This window comes from Octopus sinensis, linkage group LG1, assembly GCF_006345805.1.
Source record: "Octopus sinensis linkage group LG1, ASM634580v1, whole genome shotgun sequence".
In the NCBI taxonomy this organism is placed as follows: domain Eukaryota; kingdom Metazoa; phylum Mollusca; class Cephalopoda; order Octopoda; family Octopodidae; genus Octopus; species Octopus sinensis.
Genome location: NC_042997.1, coordinates 188,406,459 through 188,423,605, shown reverse-complemented (window position 1 = coordinate 188,423,605; position 17,147 = coordinate 188,406,459). Strand labels below are relative to the sequence as shown.

Sequence of the window (17,147 nt, the reverse complement as noted above, 5' to 3'; positions counted from 1 at the left end):
ACAAGCCAGTGTCCTCAAATATTCATTCCTCTAAAAGCCACTGCTGCATCATAAGCAATGTTTCTTTACTTAATTGGAAGTAAGTAATTTCATAAGATCAGAGTTTTATGGTTAAAGAATGGAACATTGCATTTTCTTTTTTTTTTTTTTGGCTTTTTTCTTTTATTAAAATAAAAACTGAGAGATATGATGAAAGCAGTTATTTTGCTTTAATAATCAATATCTGCCTATATTTTTTGATTCAGACAGAAAAGCGATGACTGGTAGATAAGTTTGTTGAGATTTTGTATGTAGAATTCCATTTAAAGTGTTGACGAGTTGCTACAAGCATTTCAGCTAGGAAGAACTGTAGAATAATAATACAACTTTAAGGAGAAAGAATTGTGTATATCGTTTAATACCAGACCTAGAAAAAAATAAAAGTAGCAAGAAATAAAAAAGGCAGCTAATTAACCAAAATCTAAACAGAATGGTTTGCAAATCAGTCAAAAATGTCTTGTAAGTGAATCTTGCTAGATGTAAACTATATGAAGGCTGTGTGTGTGTGTGAATGTAAAACTGTGTGTTGAGATAAATCTTTTTTCATAAAATGTGGTAATTTGTCCAGTTATTTATGTACCAGACTGAAATAGGTACTAAGGAACAAAGTGATTGATTAAAAACTCTGGAAAAGCAATGCTCTAGCATGACCCAGTCCAGTGACTGAAAGCTACAGAAGAATGAGGTGATTTTTTAGGGTGCATGTACAAGTTAGTGTTATATATTTAAGCATCAGAAAGAAAGAATGAGAAAGATGGTTTTGAGTTCAAACCTTGCCAAAGTCAACTTTGCTTTTATCTGGTTAGACAACCAACATGAATGTACTAAAGAAAGGAGAACTTGTATGTAATTTTAGTCCCACACCTGTTTTCAGTCAAAATCATTTCATCATGTTCCTTCACTGGATTGTCTTTTCCCAACAAGTTATTACTTAGACCATGTTAAAAATCCTTATTCTTACATGCATCAACATCATGTTTAAACTTCAATCATATTCTGACTACTCACTGTATTTCAACTCAGCCTTTCTCCATGTTGGTTTGAATGACTGCTGTGTATAGTTATGCACACGGAAGTGATTTGCTTTTATATTGCACTAAATGTCTCTTTGTAGTCTATGCACGTTATAATCCTTCTGAAAAACTACATTGGATAGATAACCAAACAAACAAAAAATTATTGTAGTAGCAGTAGTAATAGTTGTAGGCAGTCTAAGTAATTGCAAGAGCAGTGGGCAGTGATGGTAGTCTGAAGGATACTCCCCAAAGGATCAAGGCTGGGATCTTTGGAAGCCTGCTTAAATAATTAACTCACTCTCTCTCTCTCTCTCTCTCTCTCTCTCTCTCTCTCTCTCATATCCTAATAATAATAATAAAGTAAAACTTGGTAAGGTTTTAGATTTTTTTTTTCAGGTTGTTCATCATTATTTTAATCAACAACAAATATTGGGAACTTTAATTAACTTTTATTTAACCTATTCTCATTAATTGGTCACCTGTGATTTTGGTGACAGTTGATGGCACTTGTTTCCCTTTAAAAAAATAATAAAGTGTATTTTAATATCATTTAAGAGAAAGATTAATTGACATTAAAACAGACCTAGTGGAGTAATTAAATTTTTAAAAAAAAAGAAGAAAAAGATGATTTACATAATTTTTACAATTAACTTTAATTGCTATCCTTCTTTTGATTGGAAATATTTCAAAATATGCTTATTTCATTCATTTCTGATAATTACTAACTACTGAGTTAGTTGGGAAAATGTATATATAATTTGTCTTATTGTATAGTAGTAAATAACCTTCATACTATTACTATTTGCCTCGGAAAACAGGACAGTAATGTGGTTTATATTGTTGAGAGAATTAATTTGCATTTTCCCACTCCTTGTCTTTGCCAGCAAAAAAATGCAATGTATTTATGCATAATAGGTAGACTCTGTGAGTGTGTGTATGTGTGTACAAATTTTTTATTATCATTATTTTGAATGAATTGAGGATTCAGGTTGTAATCAAAATTAATCTGTTATGCTTGCATAAGAGAGTGGGTGGGGTGGGACCGATAAGTGTATATTATTAGAAGCGAGAAAGAACACATTTTTCACTGCAGCACTCAGAAGAACTAAGCTTTATGAACACCTGTGCCTCATGGTGACAGTTTTCCTTATTCTTTCTCTGTATAAACTATATTATTTCATAACATTCCTATTCAGCTGTATTTATTAATGACTGTATTTATTTATTTGTATGTATGTGTGCTTGTGCGCGCACACACACATGCATTTATGTGAAGATGTGTATACAAGTATATTGCATGTATATGAGTCTGTGTGTGTGTATATATACTTGGAAGTGGATGCATGGCGTTCAATCATATAACAAAATAATATATAAGCATATGCATATATACATACATACATATATGTACATGCCTACATCTATATGCATATGTCTTATTTATTATTTTGTTATTATATATATATATATATACACACACATACACATATAGAAACGTTTTTTTGTTATTTGAAAAAATTATTTGATAGGCATATTTTCATTGTGCTAATAGAGGTTTCAGTTAAGAAGGACATTATGCTATTTGTGTCAGTATACCTGTCAGAAAACACTTGTGCTACAAAGACTACAATTTCAATATTGTATTGATAACATTATGAAGGACATGTGACTAATGCAATCCAACCTTAAAATTTATGCCAATAAAAGAATTTGCAAAACTACTCAGCTGAGTCTAACACGGTAGAAATACACCCACACTTGTGCAGGTGGCTAAAGTAAAGCATTTTAACATCTTAGTTTACTTAAATCTAAAATACCAAATTGTTTTTATTGTAATAATAACAGTAATCTTTTATTATTATAGGCACAAAGCCTATAATAGGGGGAGGGAATTAGTCAACTGCACTGATGCCAGTGATCAACTGGTACTTATTTTTATGGACCCCAGAAGGATGAAAGGTAAAGTCAACCATGGCAGAATTTGAACTCAGAATGTAAATACAGGTGAAATGCAGCTAAACATTTTGTCCAGTGTGCTAACAGTTCTGCCAGTTTGATGCCTTCCTAGTATAATAGTAATAGGAAGAAGAATTGTTTCTAATATAGACACAAGGCCTGATATTTAAAGGAGAGGATTAGTTGATACCATCAACCCAGTACTTGATTGGCACTTTGTTTTATCAGCTCCAAGAGGATGAAAGCCAAACTGGATGTTGGTAGAATTTAAACTCAGTATGTAAAGAACCAGAACAAATACCATTAAGCCTTTTCTACCAAAATATTAGTTATGATAGTTGTTGTTGTCTCTAACTTAGGCACAAAACCAGAAATTTTGAGAAGCTGGCTGGTTCTAACCATCAATTTCAGTACTTGGCTGATACCTTTTTATCAACCCTGAAAGGATTTGAACTTGGAATGCAAAGGCCAGAACATAAATATCGCAAAGCATTTTTTGCAATGTGCTAATGATTCTGCCAAAATTATAATAACGATAATCCTTTCTATTATAGGCACAAGGCCTGAAATTTGTGGAGAGGGGACTAGTCAATTACATTGACCCCAGTACTCAACTGGTACTTAATTTATTGACCCCCCTCCCGAAGAGATGAAAGGCAAAGTCAGCCTCGGCAAAATTTGAACTCAGAATGTAATGCTGGGCGAAATACTCCTAAGCATTTCATCCGGTGTGCCAACAAGTCTACCAGCTCACCACCTTAATAATAATAATAATAATAATAATAATGATAATAAATGTGGTTTCCATTATAGGCACAAGGCCTGAAATTCTGTGGGAGGAGGTTAGTCAATATCAGTTGGTGGTGGGGGTCATACTTAACATACTTTATTTCAACAGCCCTGAAAAGATTAAAGGCAAAGTTGATGTTGGTAAGACACAACTGCAATACATATATATAAAAAGTATTTTTTAATGAATAGTGAATGATTTGTAAAGAACAAACTCTCTTTTCAGACAGAATTAAACCTTTTGAAAACAAGTATTTGCGTATTTTTTAGCAAGTCTTTCATGGGAAAGGTCAAAATATTTTAACAATGAGACGGATAAACCCTACTAACCTGTTTTCTTCAGGGACTCATATGCATACATACACATAAATACACACTCATTGAAGAACAAAAGACACAGTTTGTTACCTAGCTCATTAACAATCATAATTGAATTTGTTTTATAAATTATATGCATTGCTTCATTGTTGTTGTTTATTACATTGTGAAATCAGATTTCATTGCTGGCAGTTCTCTCATATATGATTGTTACTAAATTATTATAATTGCTAAAGAAAAACCTAATTTTTAGGCCAACTGAAAAAATCTCACGTAGTCATATTTAACAACCATTCATTAAATGTTATGTACTTTTTTTTCCCCAATATTCAGGAAATTGCTTTTTTTTATAATAATGTTTGTGTTTTTTAATTGTATTTGTATTTCTTATATATAAGATAACTGCTTCTTTGTGTGTGTGAATGTGTGTATGGGGGATGATTACATTGCATTTGTGAAGTTTCTTCAAATACTGATGTATTAATGAAATCAATTTCATTTTGTGTAATTTATTAATCCTGTTTATTCATGAAATTTTAATTTTCATATATTATTTATTGTACTTCGTTCAATGTTCTCTCATAAAGATACTTATGTAGTTGCGAATATGCCCTAGTTAGAATTCCATATATATATTCTAATGAATGACACAAAAATTACTCATTCCCATAGTAGGGTATTATAATTACTTCAACTGGTTCAGTAGCTTGTTACTATTGGATCAACTGGAATGATAGATATATGGAATGTATTAATTCATATTTAAGATAATGTAAACATTCCTGATTACCTCTAAGTTTTAGAATTAGTGATCTAAACCTGTTAAAGTAGTTTCATCTGTTACACTTAATTCTAAAATAGTTTTACAACATATCAATTTAAAACTTTATACACAAAAATCAAAGTGATTTTTAATCCATAGCTTAATTTTAAAAAAAACATGAATTGGTTTTATGAAGATCCTAAACTCTATTAGGGGATATCAGATGTGTTAATTTTTAATTTTTAAAGCAATTTTCTACTTATATAACTCCAATGCTTGTGATTTTAGTTGCTAATTGAATTTTTTTTTTTTTTTTTTTTTTTTTACCAATTCTCAATATTAATTGACATTTTTACTTTGATTTGTTTGGGAAATCCTAATTTGCTTTTGTCTTATTTATTTTTCGTTTTAGTGGTTATCCACCCACACCGAATACCCCGGGGTCGACCCCACTCCCTCTGCCGGGTAATCATGACTACCCTGCCCCTTCACCGTCAGCCCTATCTGTTGCGTGAGTAATAGTGCCTAGATGTTATCTCTTCCAATATTTGAGAACATTGTGATAGTTGCAAAATATGTTTTCTTGCATTTATTCAATTTCTAGTCAAACAGTTAATTTTGTATACTTTCACTAGTTCTCATCTATTGGGCTTTATATTAATTTTCCATGTTTTGTTTTAATTGTTTTATTATTACTAACACACTTATAATGCACCTGTTATAGTTATTTACAACTAGTATATGTTAAATCTCTCTCTATATATACATACGACATTGTTAGCATCCTTCATTTTAAATAATTACCAGCTTAAATATTTAGCTTATTTAAATTAGGATAATAACTATATACACATAACTAATATTCAAATTCATGCTCTAAGTATATATACTGTAATGGTATGTGATTAAATCAGTATTAATATTTCCAATGGTTTTCATGTTCCTAAAATTTTAAGTCGTTAGTGTTGTAAATTCTCATTTACATGGTGTCATGATCATTCCTGTTAACATGACAAACATGCTCTTTTTTTTTTCCCCTCCTTCAATTACGAAAGAGTGTTAACCTCACTCTGAGATCTAAAATCATTCCAAACTCTGTACATAACAAGACATGAATTCTGCTGCAGGAATTATTGTAAAGTTGTCTGTTTGTCAGGAAATTAACTAACATCACATTTCCTGCTTGCATTTTACTTATGCAGCAGTTGATGATTTATAAGAAATCTGATGCTATGTATTGTGTTTGTTGGACTTAGTTATTCTACACGTTAAATTCCCACCATCCTGCTAAATACAATGCCATACTGACCCGTGATTTTATACTTTATTTGGGATAAAATAAAATTATTAAATTGCTTCTTGTTTTCACATTTTAGCTTTTCTTCACTATTACTAATATAGAAAATCAAATAATTAAAAATCAATGTTATACTTTATGTTACTGTGGCAAAAATATCCGGGAAACTTAGGTAGAATGCTACATTTCGTTGACCTTTATATTTCATTATTTATAGATTAAATGATTTGATGAAACCCATTTAGATTAAAGGTGTTTTGTTCAATTTCTGCCTACTCATCATGCCTATCATTTTGAATACACTAACCTTCTGTACTAGTGCAGAGTGGATTGTTCTGCATGATTGCATTTGGTCCCACTCCTAATCAATAGTATTTTAGAGAAAAAAAATAGGTCACTTCTACATACACAATGGGTGTGGTGACATTTTCATACCCAGGAGTGTATATAACTGGGACACGTTTTGTGGCTCAATGGCCACTTTTGTTCAAACAAGTCATGGCGAGAGCAATATTTTCTATTTAGATTATAAATTTAATTTGTCCTTGCTTATGCCACTGAATGCAGTAGAATTTCATTCCAAACACAAGTTTAGAGCCATATGCATCCACTAACACTACAACTGAAGTATTCCTTTACCATTTATCACATTTGATACCTCTAAATATTTTTAGATCATTTTTAGGGTGGGGTCTTCCAAACCAGGAAAACTCAATCCATCTTACTAGATCATATCCACCCACTTAAATAATTCCAGTGTTACATTTTCTTGATTTAATCAGCTTTCCCTCCCCAACTCTCTATATCTCTCTCTCTCTGTCTTTTTCCCCTCTTTATCTCTCTTTCTTGTGCATGATATGTTTTTAGTATTTTCTGTTTATCATAAGGAAGTTAGCAAAACTGAAAAGCATGAAATGTCTACTAACTGTAAATTTGTTTATTTATTCATTGTAAATCATTGCCTGCAGACTAATTTAAAATATAAAAATTCATTCAAATTACATTATCTTGAATTTAGCAACATTTGAAAAATTTGTTAAATTTTAGTCTGAAAACTTTTTAAACATGTTTAAATTACTCTTGAAAAAGTGAATCAACATATGTGTATGTATGTGTATACATATCTCAGTGTGTGTATGTGATATAAGTATTAAAAATTTGAGTCTCTTATAAAATTGATTTTATCATATATAATTAATGGTTTAAATTATTGTGTAAGGTATAATGCTAGTTAATATTTCCCAGTAGTAATTAGTTAGTATTTGCAGATATGTAATGTGTGTGTGTATGTTTGAAAATTATTTGAAAATGCAGTACGTTATGAATAGGCTGCTTTCATTTAATTTCTAATTTTCAATGTATAAAATGAAGTGAATGTGTTTTTTAATGAAGTTGTAAGTAGTGTTTAATTGTAGAATAGAAATGACTTTTGTAGACATAAAACTTTCAAGGCACTAACATCAAATCATTGAATTCTTTACATTTCCAATTAGCTTATATTTGAGAACTATTTATTTTATGCTAAATATATTGTTTTTTTAACTCTGCAATAAATCCTAAGAAGTGTTGAACTTTGAAATGTTTTCTCAAAGGATTAAGTTTTCAGTCTAGTCTGAACTATTTATTCAAATACAGAGCTATATATATATTTCCCTTAAATTATATTTAATGATTTATTTCAGTATTGTTTGGCTTGCTGTTAGACAAGCTTCTAGTCTTGAAACATAAAGTGCATTTGTTTCTTTCGAAAGATTAATGATGAATATATGTGATGAAATGTTATTTATACTTTTGATTGTTAGGTTTATATTTCATCATACTGTAGGATATTATTATTATTATTGTTGTTGTATTAAATCTCACAGCTTATATTGCTGGGTATGATGGAAAGTGTCTGCAGCCAGCAGGCTAAGGTGACATTTGTTTTACTGGTCATGCTTCAAGAACCCTGCGATGAATTCTTGCAGTTCCATCATCATCATCATCATCATTATTATTATTATTATTATTATCATCATCATCGTTCGACCGTGCTCGAGACAATGGAATTTACCATGCTATGCCAGACTTCACGGTCCATCATGACATTACGGAGGTCCTGTTGCTGGATGCCTGTATCCATGGAGATTACACCAGGGTAGGAGAGTGTGCGCCTTCTGGTATTGCGAGTAGATGGCTTATTATTATCATCGTTATTATTCCACTGAGGTTGACTTTGCCTTTCGTTGAGAAAATAAGTACCAGTGGAGCACTAGGGTTGATGTAATCGACTAACCCCCACCCCTAAAATTGCAGGCCTTGTGCCTAGACTTGAAAAAATTATTATTATCGTTATTAATGCAGAATCATTGGTGCATTTGTCAAAATACTGAGTGGCATTTCTTCTGGTTCTTTATGCTCTAAGTTCAAATCCCACTGAAGTTGACTTTGCTTTTCATCTTTTTGAGGCTGACAAAATAAATACTAGTTGAAAACTGGGGTCTATGTAATTGACCCTCCCTCCCCTAAAATTGCTGGTGGAATCATTAGAGCATTGGAGAAAAAACACTTTGCGATATTTGTTCTGCTCTTAACATTTCAAGTTCATCTTTCATCCTTTCAGGGTTGATGAAATAAGTACCGATTGTGTTCTGGGGTTGACTTACTCCACTTTTCTCCCAAATTTCAGGCCTTGTGCCTATAGAAAAATGAAATATTTTTTATCATCAAATTCATCATTATCATCATCATCATCATCATCATGGCCATCACTAAAAGTGAACAAATTGCTTTATGTATAAATGCCTGTTTCCTTTCTATTAACTAGCAAATCTATGACCTACAGTGGTGCTTGAATATTTTTCAGACATCTCTCCCACCATCAGAAATCTTAGGAACACTTATGTCATTGAGCATGAAATAATAAAATCATGGGTTTCATTAATTTTCGTGCTTGTGTGTTTGTGTGTGTAAAGTTCATTCAAACTCCTCAGTCTCTAAATATACATATAGTTTTTAAAAAACTCTTTTTGAGCTTTCTCTAGATAAGGAATATGGTCAACATTTGTGGAATTAGCTTTTGTATTGGAATATAATAGAATTTTTTTCTTTGCTCTTCTGAAGCCTTAAAATCTATTTTTGCTTTTCAGTGGTTACCCTCCAACTCCAAATACTCCAGGTTCTAACCCTTCCCAGATGTCCGGCAATAATGAATACCCAGCTGCTCCAGCAGCGCTGTCTGCTGCTCTGGTGGCAGCGGCTGCCACTGCCACAGCTACAGCCACAGCCACAGCCAGCATGGTAGCTATCCAAGAGCAACAGAACCAGCAGCAACAGATGAATATGAACATGAATATGAACATGAACAATCAGTATGGTCCCCAAGTACAGGTATGGTGATAGATTCTTCTACAGACTGAACATATATTGCTTATACATGCATATAATTAATTGTTTGTGTGTATATATTTGTGTGTGAGTCTATATATCTATATATGTCCCATTAGCAGCCAGATCTGGCCCAAATATTCTACCTGTTTTATGTCCAAACTGGCCAGATCCAGCCTTTCACACCTACCCTACAGTGTTAATCTAAAAATAAACAATCACATCCTCAAAATCTCAAAGCTACAAGATAATACAGGATTAATTTTAAAAGATGTGAATAAGCAAACATCACATTTGATTCAGTAATCTGAATGCTAAAAGGTTTTATACACACACACACACACACACACACACACACACACACACACACACACACACACACACACACACACACACACACACACACACACATATATATATATATAATGTGAAGGAATAGGGATTTGGAATCCAAGTACATTCCTTATTAGCGCTCTGCTATAATCCCAATCTGATTAACCTGTATGTATATATGAAACTTTACATCGAATGATAGGGAACATGCAGAATCCTTTACAACTAAGTTAAACGGTACTTCACTCAATAGGCAAATCCTGAGTTCATTTTGTTGGATTTCTTACAGCATATAGATTATCTTTTACCCTTCACTTGTTCCAGTCATTAGACTGCAGCCATGAATTTTTTTATTATGTTTTTTAGCCAAATGAATTGGCTCAGTACTTGCTTTTTAAACCTGGCACTTATTTTGTTGGTCTCTTTTGCTGAACCACTAAGTTATTGGGGCAGAAACACACACACATATATACACACAATGTGTGTCTTTCAGTTTCTGTCTACTAGATCCATTTACAAGGCTTTGTTCAGCCCGCGGCTATAGTAGAAGACACTTGCCCAAGGTGCATGCAGTGGGACTAAACCTGGAACTGTGTGGTTGGGAACCAAAATACCATAAAGAAGAATGGAGAATTAGACATCTTCAAGATTTATTTATTAAAGCATTATTTTCATCAAATTCCAGTCAGACATGTGTTTCTGCTGGATAAGTATCCTTTGATGTGACAGTTATCTGCAATAGTTGATTTAAATTTAAATTAGTTGCAGTACATATTCATCTAGGGTAGACATTCCTATACAGCTTTGTTGAAGGTTTTGCCCATGCAGGATAAAAGCCTTGGACAAAGCAGCATAGGTACGAATATGTACTGCAACTGATTAAAATTTAAATCAACTAATGCACATAACTGCTACATCAATAGACACTAGGATACTTGCCCAGCAGAAACATGTGTTGGATTGGAATTTGATTCAGAATAATGCTTTAATAAATATATTTTGAAGATGTATAATTCTTATTTCTTCTTTTTGATGTCTTGGTTATATTTATATATATATATATATATATATATATATATATATATCGGAGTGGTTGGCGTTAGGAAGGGCATCCGGCTGTAGAAACTGTCAGATCAAGATTGAAGCATGGTGCAGCCATCTGGTTCGCCAGCCCTCAGTCAAATCGTCCAACCCATGCTAGCATGGAAAGCAAGACGTTAAACGATGCTGATGATACATATATATATGTATATAACCTTTTCAGATACTATAAATGAAAGTACGTTTCAAGATTATATATAAATAATGGAAACTTTACAATTTGCCTCTTGAGAAACTGCTTAGAAAACTGTTTTAGTTCTATTGGTTGGTGTTATTGTTGTTGTAGTAATAGTAGTAGTAGCAGTTGGTAATTTAGGCACAAGGCCAGCAGTTTGGGGAACAGGAGTGGGTCGATAAAATCGACCCCCACACAGCTAAAAATAGCCAGAATTCGCTCTTTATAGTTAGCATTAGAAGCCATTACTCTATAGAAGTGTTGACCGAATAATTCTTACAAATATCAAAATATGCAAAACCATATAAACTTGTGTGTGTTTGTGTACACGTACATACTTGCTAACCTTTCTAAATACCGACTTTATTTATCAGTCTGTTTCTTTGAAACTTTATCACAAACATCTAAAATAGTTACTGTGCCTGTACTCTCTCTCTATCTTTTTCTCTCTTTCTCTGTTTTTATTGAGGTTGATAGTGTCTCTCCATTCTTTATAATCCTTCATCTTCCTGAGATCAGATCTCACTTCATTTTCGTACATCTTATTTGGTCTTTCTCTTCTGTGAGTTTCTTACACTTGCTACGTTTGATGCATATATACATACAGAGCAATCAATTTATAGATTCAATGTGTAAAAAACAAAACACAGTTGATAATTTTCATCTCTCTCTCTCTCTCTCTCTCAGCAATTTTTCATTTTTAGATAACAGTTAAAAATGAAAATGAGACGGTTAAAAACGAAAATACGCTGACAATTGCATAGAGATGGAAATTACTTCATTTAGGTGTTTTTTGTTGAGTTTTAAATTCTTAAATAAATAATAATAGCTTTGAGTAGTTGTGTGTGTGTGTGTACATATTTATATTTGTTGCAAAATTTACTAGAATAGTTTACGAAAGTGTTTACAAGTCAAACATATCCCTTATAAACTATTTGTAGCTTGCTAGAATGAACAGTCTATAAATATTGGCATCTTAACAAATATCTATACCTATCTACTAGTTGTACTTCTGAGTTCTACTGATATATTTAGCATGTATGTTTAGTAGTTTCAGTCACTTGTAAATAAGGATTGGTATTTGTCTTTGATTTCTGGTGATCTTGCAAAAGACAAAATGTTTTACACACACACACACACATTGTTGTGTCTGGAGAGTCATTCTCTTTTAGTGCCTTATTATTTAGCACACTCACCGATTTCCACTCGTTTAGGCAAAAATATTTTGCCTAATATTTTCTTAAAATTTTAGATAAAATAAATGAGTAGGGACTTTACCAGTGAGTGTGTTAAATAATAAGGCACTATAAGAGAATGACTCTCCCCAAACACAAAATATGCTTCAACACATGAACTCACATAAAGAATCTTGCAAACCAAATCCAAAAACAATATATATATATAAAGATCACTTAAACTTTCTCTAACAAGCTAGTTTGTATTATTTTTGCAACTTGCTCATTTAAATAAGATATAAATGAACACCTTTAATGAGTACGTAACACTCTTCAGTAATTCTGTTTCTTATGAGTTTCTTTGCAAAAATCACACAAACAACAAAACTGCAGATTACATGCTTTGCACTTTATTTGATCAAAGCCTAATTATTCTACCATAAAATATCTGATATCTTCATAACATCTTTGCCATTCACTCTGGCACTATTGTCCTATTAACACCTAAGATTTTAAACTTTTATTGAAGACAAATAAAGTTATGTTGCTCACAGATAGAAGGCTAAATTGGTGTGTTAGTCTTACTTCATTGCATATGTACAGTGGCCAACTATTGTACATATAAATGATGGTGATGAAGAAGTGGTAGAGCTATTTAGAGTTACAGGAAGAAAAATGCTAAGTTGTTGCAGTCCAACTTTCTCAATAAATTAAAAATGATTCCATCGTTTAAAAACAAGTAGCCTGGTGCATCAGATGACTATCAAGATATTGTCGGTAGATATTTCTTTCTTCATCAGTTCTACCGATACACAGATGTTTATTACTTAAATTAATTAGCTTAAAACACAGGCAGTCAAACAAATTTAAACATTGGTGATCTAGTAACAACTAGTTTTCTGATTCATTTGATAGAACAACTAATGATAACAGCAGTCAGTCACATGATATCATCATCATCATTATTTACTGTATGTCTTTCATGCTGGCATAGGTTGGACGGTTTGACTGGTGCCTGCCAGGTAGAAGACTCCACCAGGGTACTGTGTCTGCTTTGGCATGGCTTTTACAACTGGAAGCCCTTCCTAACACCAGCCACCCCATATAGTAGGCAGAGCTTTTTATGTGTTTATACATATGTTTATATATATATACATATATATATATATATATATATATATATATATATATACCCACTACACTCACGGAGTGGTTGGCGTTAGGAAGAGCATCCAGCTGTAGAAACACTGCCAGATCAGACTGGAGCCTGGTGCAGCCTCCTGGCTTCCCAGACCCCGGTCGAACCGTCCAACCCGTGCTAGCACGGAAAACGGACGTTAACGATGATGATGATGATGATATACCTAAATTGAGATTAATTAAATTCTCTCTTTCTTTACACATTAATTTTCCTAATTTTCAGATGCAAAGTCAGCAACATTTTAATAATCAGTATGGAATTCCTCAACAACGTCCACCTCCAGGAAGTATGACTCTGGCTCAAGGTCCACCGCCGGGTCCAGGAGGGATGCCAAGCAAGCCAACTATGCCTACTATGTACAATCATCAAAGGAGAGCTTCACCCTACCCAAGTCCACAGCAAATTCTCCAGAAACGACAACAGCAATATCCAAATGGCACTCAGGTAAGGAATGTTTGCTTGTTGATGAGCTTCTTTCACCTGCAATCTTAGTACTAATCTTGCTTATAGTAACACTCATAATTCACAAGCTTTATTGTAATTATTGCACAAAAGTTTGCATTCTCATAAGCATCAAAATTATATCCACCTTAATATATATACTCTAGGGCATATATATATAGTGGTAAATAAAAATTATATAATATATATATTTACAAATTATATCAGTAATTAATCTTTTGTCAATAATTAAAACAGAATATATTTTAAAATTAGACAAATTATAACATATATTTTACATTTAATTTATGTGACTACTTTAGTTTCTAATTAAAAATTTTAATTATTTAAAAAAAATCACTGAAACATTGAAGGTTCCTTGTGTTCAATAGAGGAAATGTTTCCAGTAGATGTTATACATAACATACACACACACGATATATATATATATATATATATATGTTCGTGTGTGTGTGATACATAAAGTAAATGATTATGTAATAGATTATAATTGCATAATAATGTACAATGACATCTGCTTTCCACAGATCCACGTTTTAAGTAAGATTCCAATATACTGCAATCCTTCACCATCCTTAGTTTATGCTTAATCACTATCTATTTTCACCTACAGTATGGTGCACCAACAGCATATGGGAGCCAACCACAGCACCCGGGCAAGGCACAGTACCCTCCAACTCAACAACCCTTGCCCTCACCAAACTATGTAGGGCCACCACAGCAAGGCATTCGCCCTAATGGACCTACCCCACCTTATTCCAATGGTCAAAATATATATATGGGGCCAAATCAATTCTCCACTAGACAACCCCAACCCCCTGGTTTTCCCAACCAGTTCCCTACACAGCAAAATTTTCAGGTAGGTTTTACTACAACTTTATAACTGGTTTTCTTTGTAACTTTATCTGGTTAACTGGTTTGGGCTTTGTGCAGTTTGTTTTCACTACCTTTCCACTTTTCTCACCACTATCCATCAATTGTAAATGTCTACAATATGTATGTGTGATTGAATAACGTGTGTGTATATATGAATGAGATTAGGCAAATGACTTGTCAGCACTGTTGCTTTGCAGCAAACTGGTTGACGGTTTATGATTTATCTGAATTCTGTTTTATCATCATCTGAGTCTTCCCTCGTTTACTTATATACATAAATATGGGATGGAGACGTGTTTATATTGTTGCACTGATATACATAATATATTTGTTGGTAAATAAAACACACCCCAAGTCAAGAGTTGGGTGGGATCAAAAATCTTTGCTTCTGAAAATCACCATCGTACAATGGCCAAGTATAAATACCTTTGTATAAAACTTATATGATAGTGGCACTCATTTGTAACTATTGTATGATACTTAGTGTCTCCTTTTCTCTCTCTCTCTCTATCTATCTATCTATCTATCTATCTCACGCATACTCACTGACATGCATGCACATACACAATGGATTTGGTTATAGCAAATCTGGCTCAGTGAATTCTGTCCAACCCATGCACACATGAAAAAATGGATGATAAAAAAGAATGATAAGGAAGAGGAACAACAAGAAGGTGCATGTTATGTGCAAAGGAATACTCTTTTGAAAAGACTAAGTCTCGTTTCCAGTTGACACCTGAAATTGCAATCAGACAACAGATGCAAAATATCATAGAAGCATCCCTAATTTGAGGGTGATATATTATCAGTGCTACTTTCTTACAGATTATGAATTAATATTGATTTGTTTTAGTTCTGTCAATGTCTGTGATTCCTTACAACCATGAATAGTATAGATCTTATTAGAGCAACTACCCTTTCCCTCTTTTTTTCTTTTTCTTTGTATGTACAACAGCATAGCTGTTTATTTCCTAGTTCTAACAACTCATCATGAAATAGGAGCAGGCTTTGCTAGCATTCAGTTATGCATAGTGTATGTGCCTTATTCTGGAGCAAAATTGTGACATTGCACGTTAACTTAAAAGTGGGGTGAGACATAAAAACAGTAATATACTATTAGGTGACAGTTGTGAAAAACCAGAATTTGAAATGAATCAAATTTTATTTTGCTTACACACACATACACACACACACACACACACACATGTATGTATGAATGTAAGTATGTATGTATGTATTTATTAGAAAGTGATTATATTATAAATTGCAGTTATAAATGCTTGTTGTGAAAATAAACATCCACTTTTACATGAAAACATGTCACATTTAAAAGAGATGTGGATTTCGAATATGAGAAATAACTTTTTGAGCAGGTTGAGGTACTGAACCTCACTACTGCTCAGTTGGAATTTCTTTGAGAGGTTACACACACACACACACACACACACACATGAAGGCACATGGCTCAGTGGTTCGAGCATTGGGCTCACAAATATATATATATATATATATATATATATATATATATATATATGTATATATATACTGTTGGAGCTGACTGAAATTAGAAAAAGAAGAAAAACAGACAGTCATTGATTTTCTTGAAAAAGAAAAATCTAATTGTAAAAACATTTTGCCTAGTTATAAACAGCTGTTACTTATGTGTACATACTTACACGTACACACATACATTCACAAACACACGCACACACATACCCATGCAGTTACTCTATTCATAGTAACGGTTATATATAAAAAAAAATTTTTTAAACGGTAAATATTTTTTCTGTAAGGAAAAAATATACAAGTGAATTTTACAATCTTAAAAAAAAAATTATTTTTATTATTATTATTATTGTATTTAATTCGAATTGCTATTTTATGAATTATATGTCTAACTAATTGATAAATATCATAGTTTAGAAAAGTAGAGCTCATTGTTGTAAAGAGATCATTGTTTACTTTTTTGCTCCTCTTCCAGATAAGAGGAGAGGTTAGTGCAATGCCTCCTGGGTTAGAGGCCCAAGCAACTGATAGACATCTAAAAGTAGGTCAAATCTACTTCCAAGATACTCAGTTCATGATTGACAGACGCATGGATGGACGGATGAATGAAAAGGTTGCTGCTTGCTATTTTTATATTATGCACACACTCACTCACACACATACATACATACACACATGCACACACTCACACACACATCATACATACATACATACATACACACATGCACACACACACACACACAAAATATTAAAATGTCTTGTAATTGATATTTT

General features: G+C 32.7%; 1 protein-coding gene across 10 annotated transcripts in view; it reads left to right on the top strand.

Moving 5' to 3' along the window:
• Positions 1–17,147, top strand: part of LOC115219411 (zinc finger MIZ domain-containing protein 1) — a 453,289-nt gene that overhangs the window by 423,418 nt on the left and 12,724 nt on the right. For 4 of the 10 annotated variants that reach the window (XM_029789607.2, XM_029789615.2, XM_029789576.2 and 1 more), the window contains 5 exons: positions 5,294–5,392; positions 9,307–9,547; positions 13,752–13,973; positions 14,605–14,850; positions 16,849–16,986. In XM_029789607.2, the coding sequence (XP_029645467.1) occupies positions 5,294–5,392; positions 9,307–9,547; positions 13,752–13,973; positions 14,605–14,850; positions 16,849–16,986 (946 nt within the window). The remainder of the gene's footprint in view (positions 1–5,293; positions 5,393–9,306; positions 9,548–13,751; positions 13,974–14,604; positions 14,851–16,848; positions 16,987–17,147) is intronic. The other 6 variants (XM_029789592.2, XM_036507756.1, XM_029789584.2 and 3 more) reach the window with 5 other exon arrangements.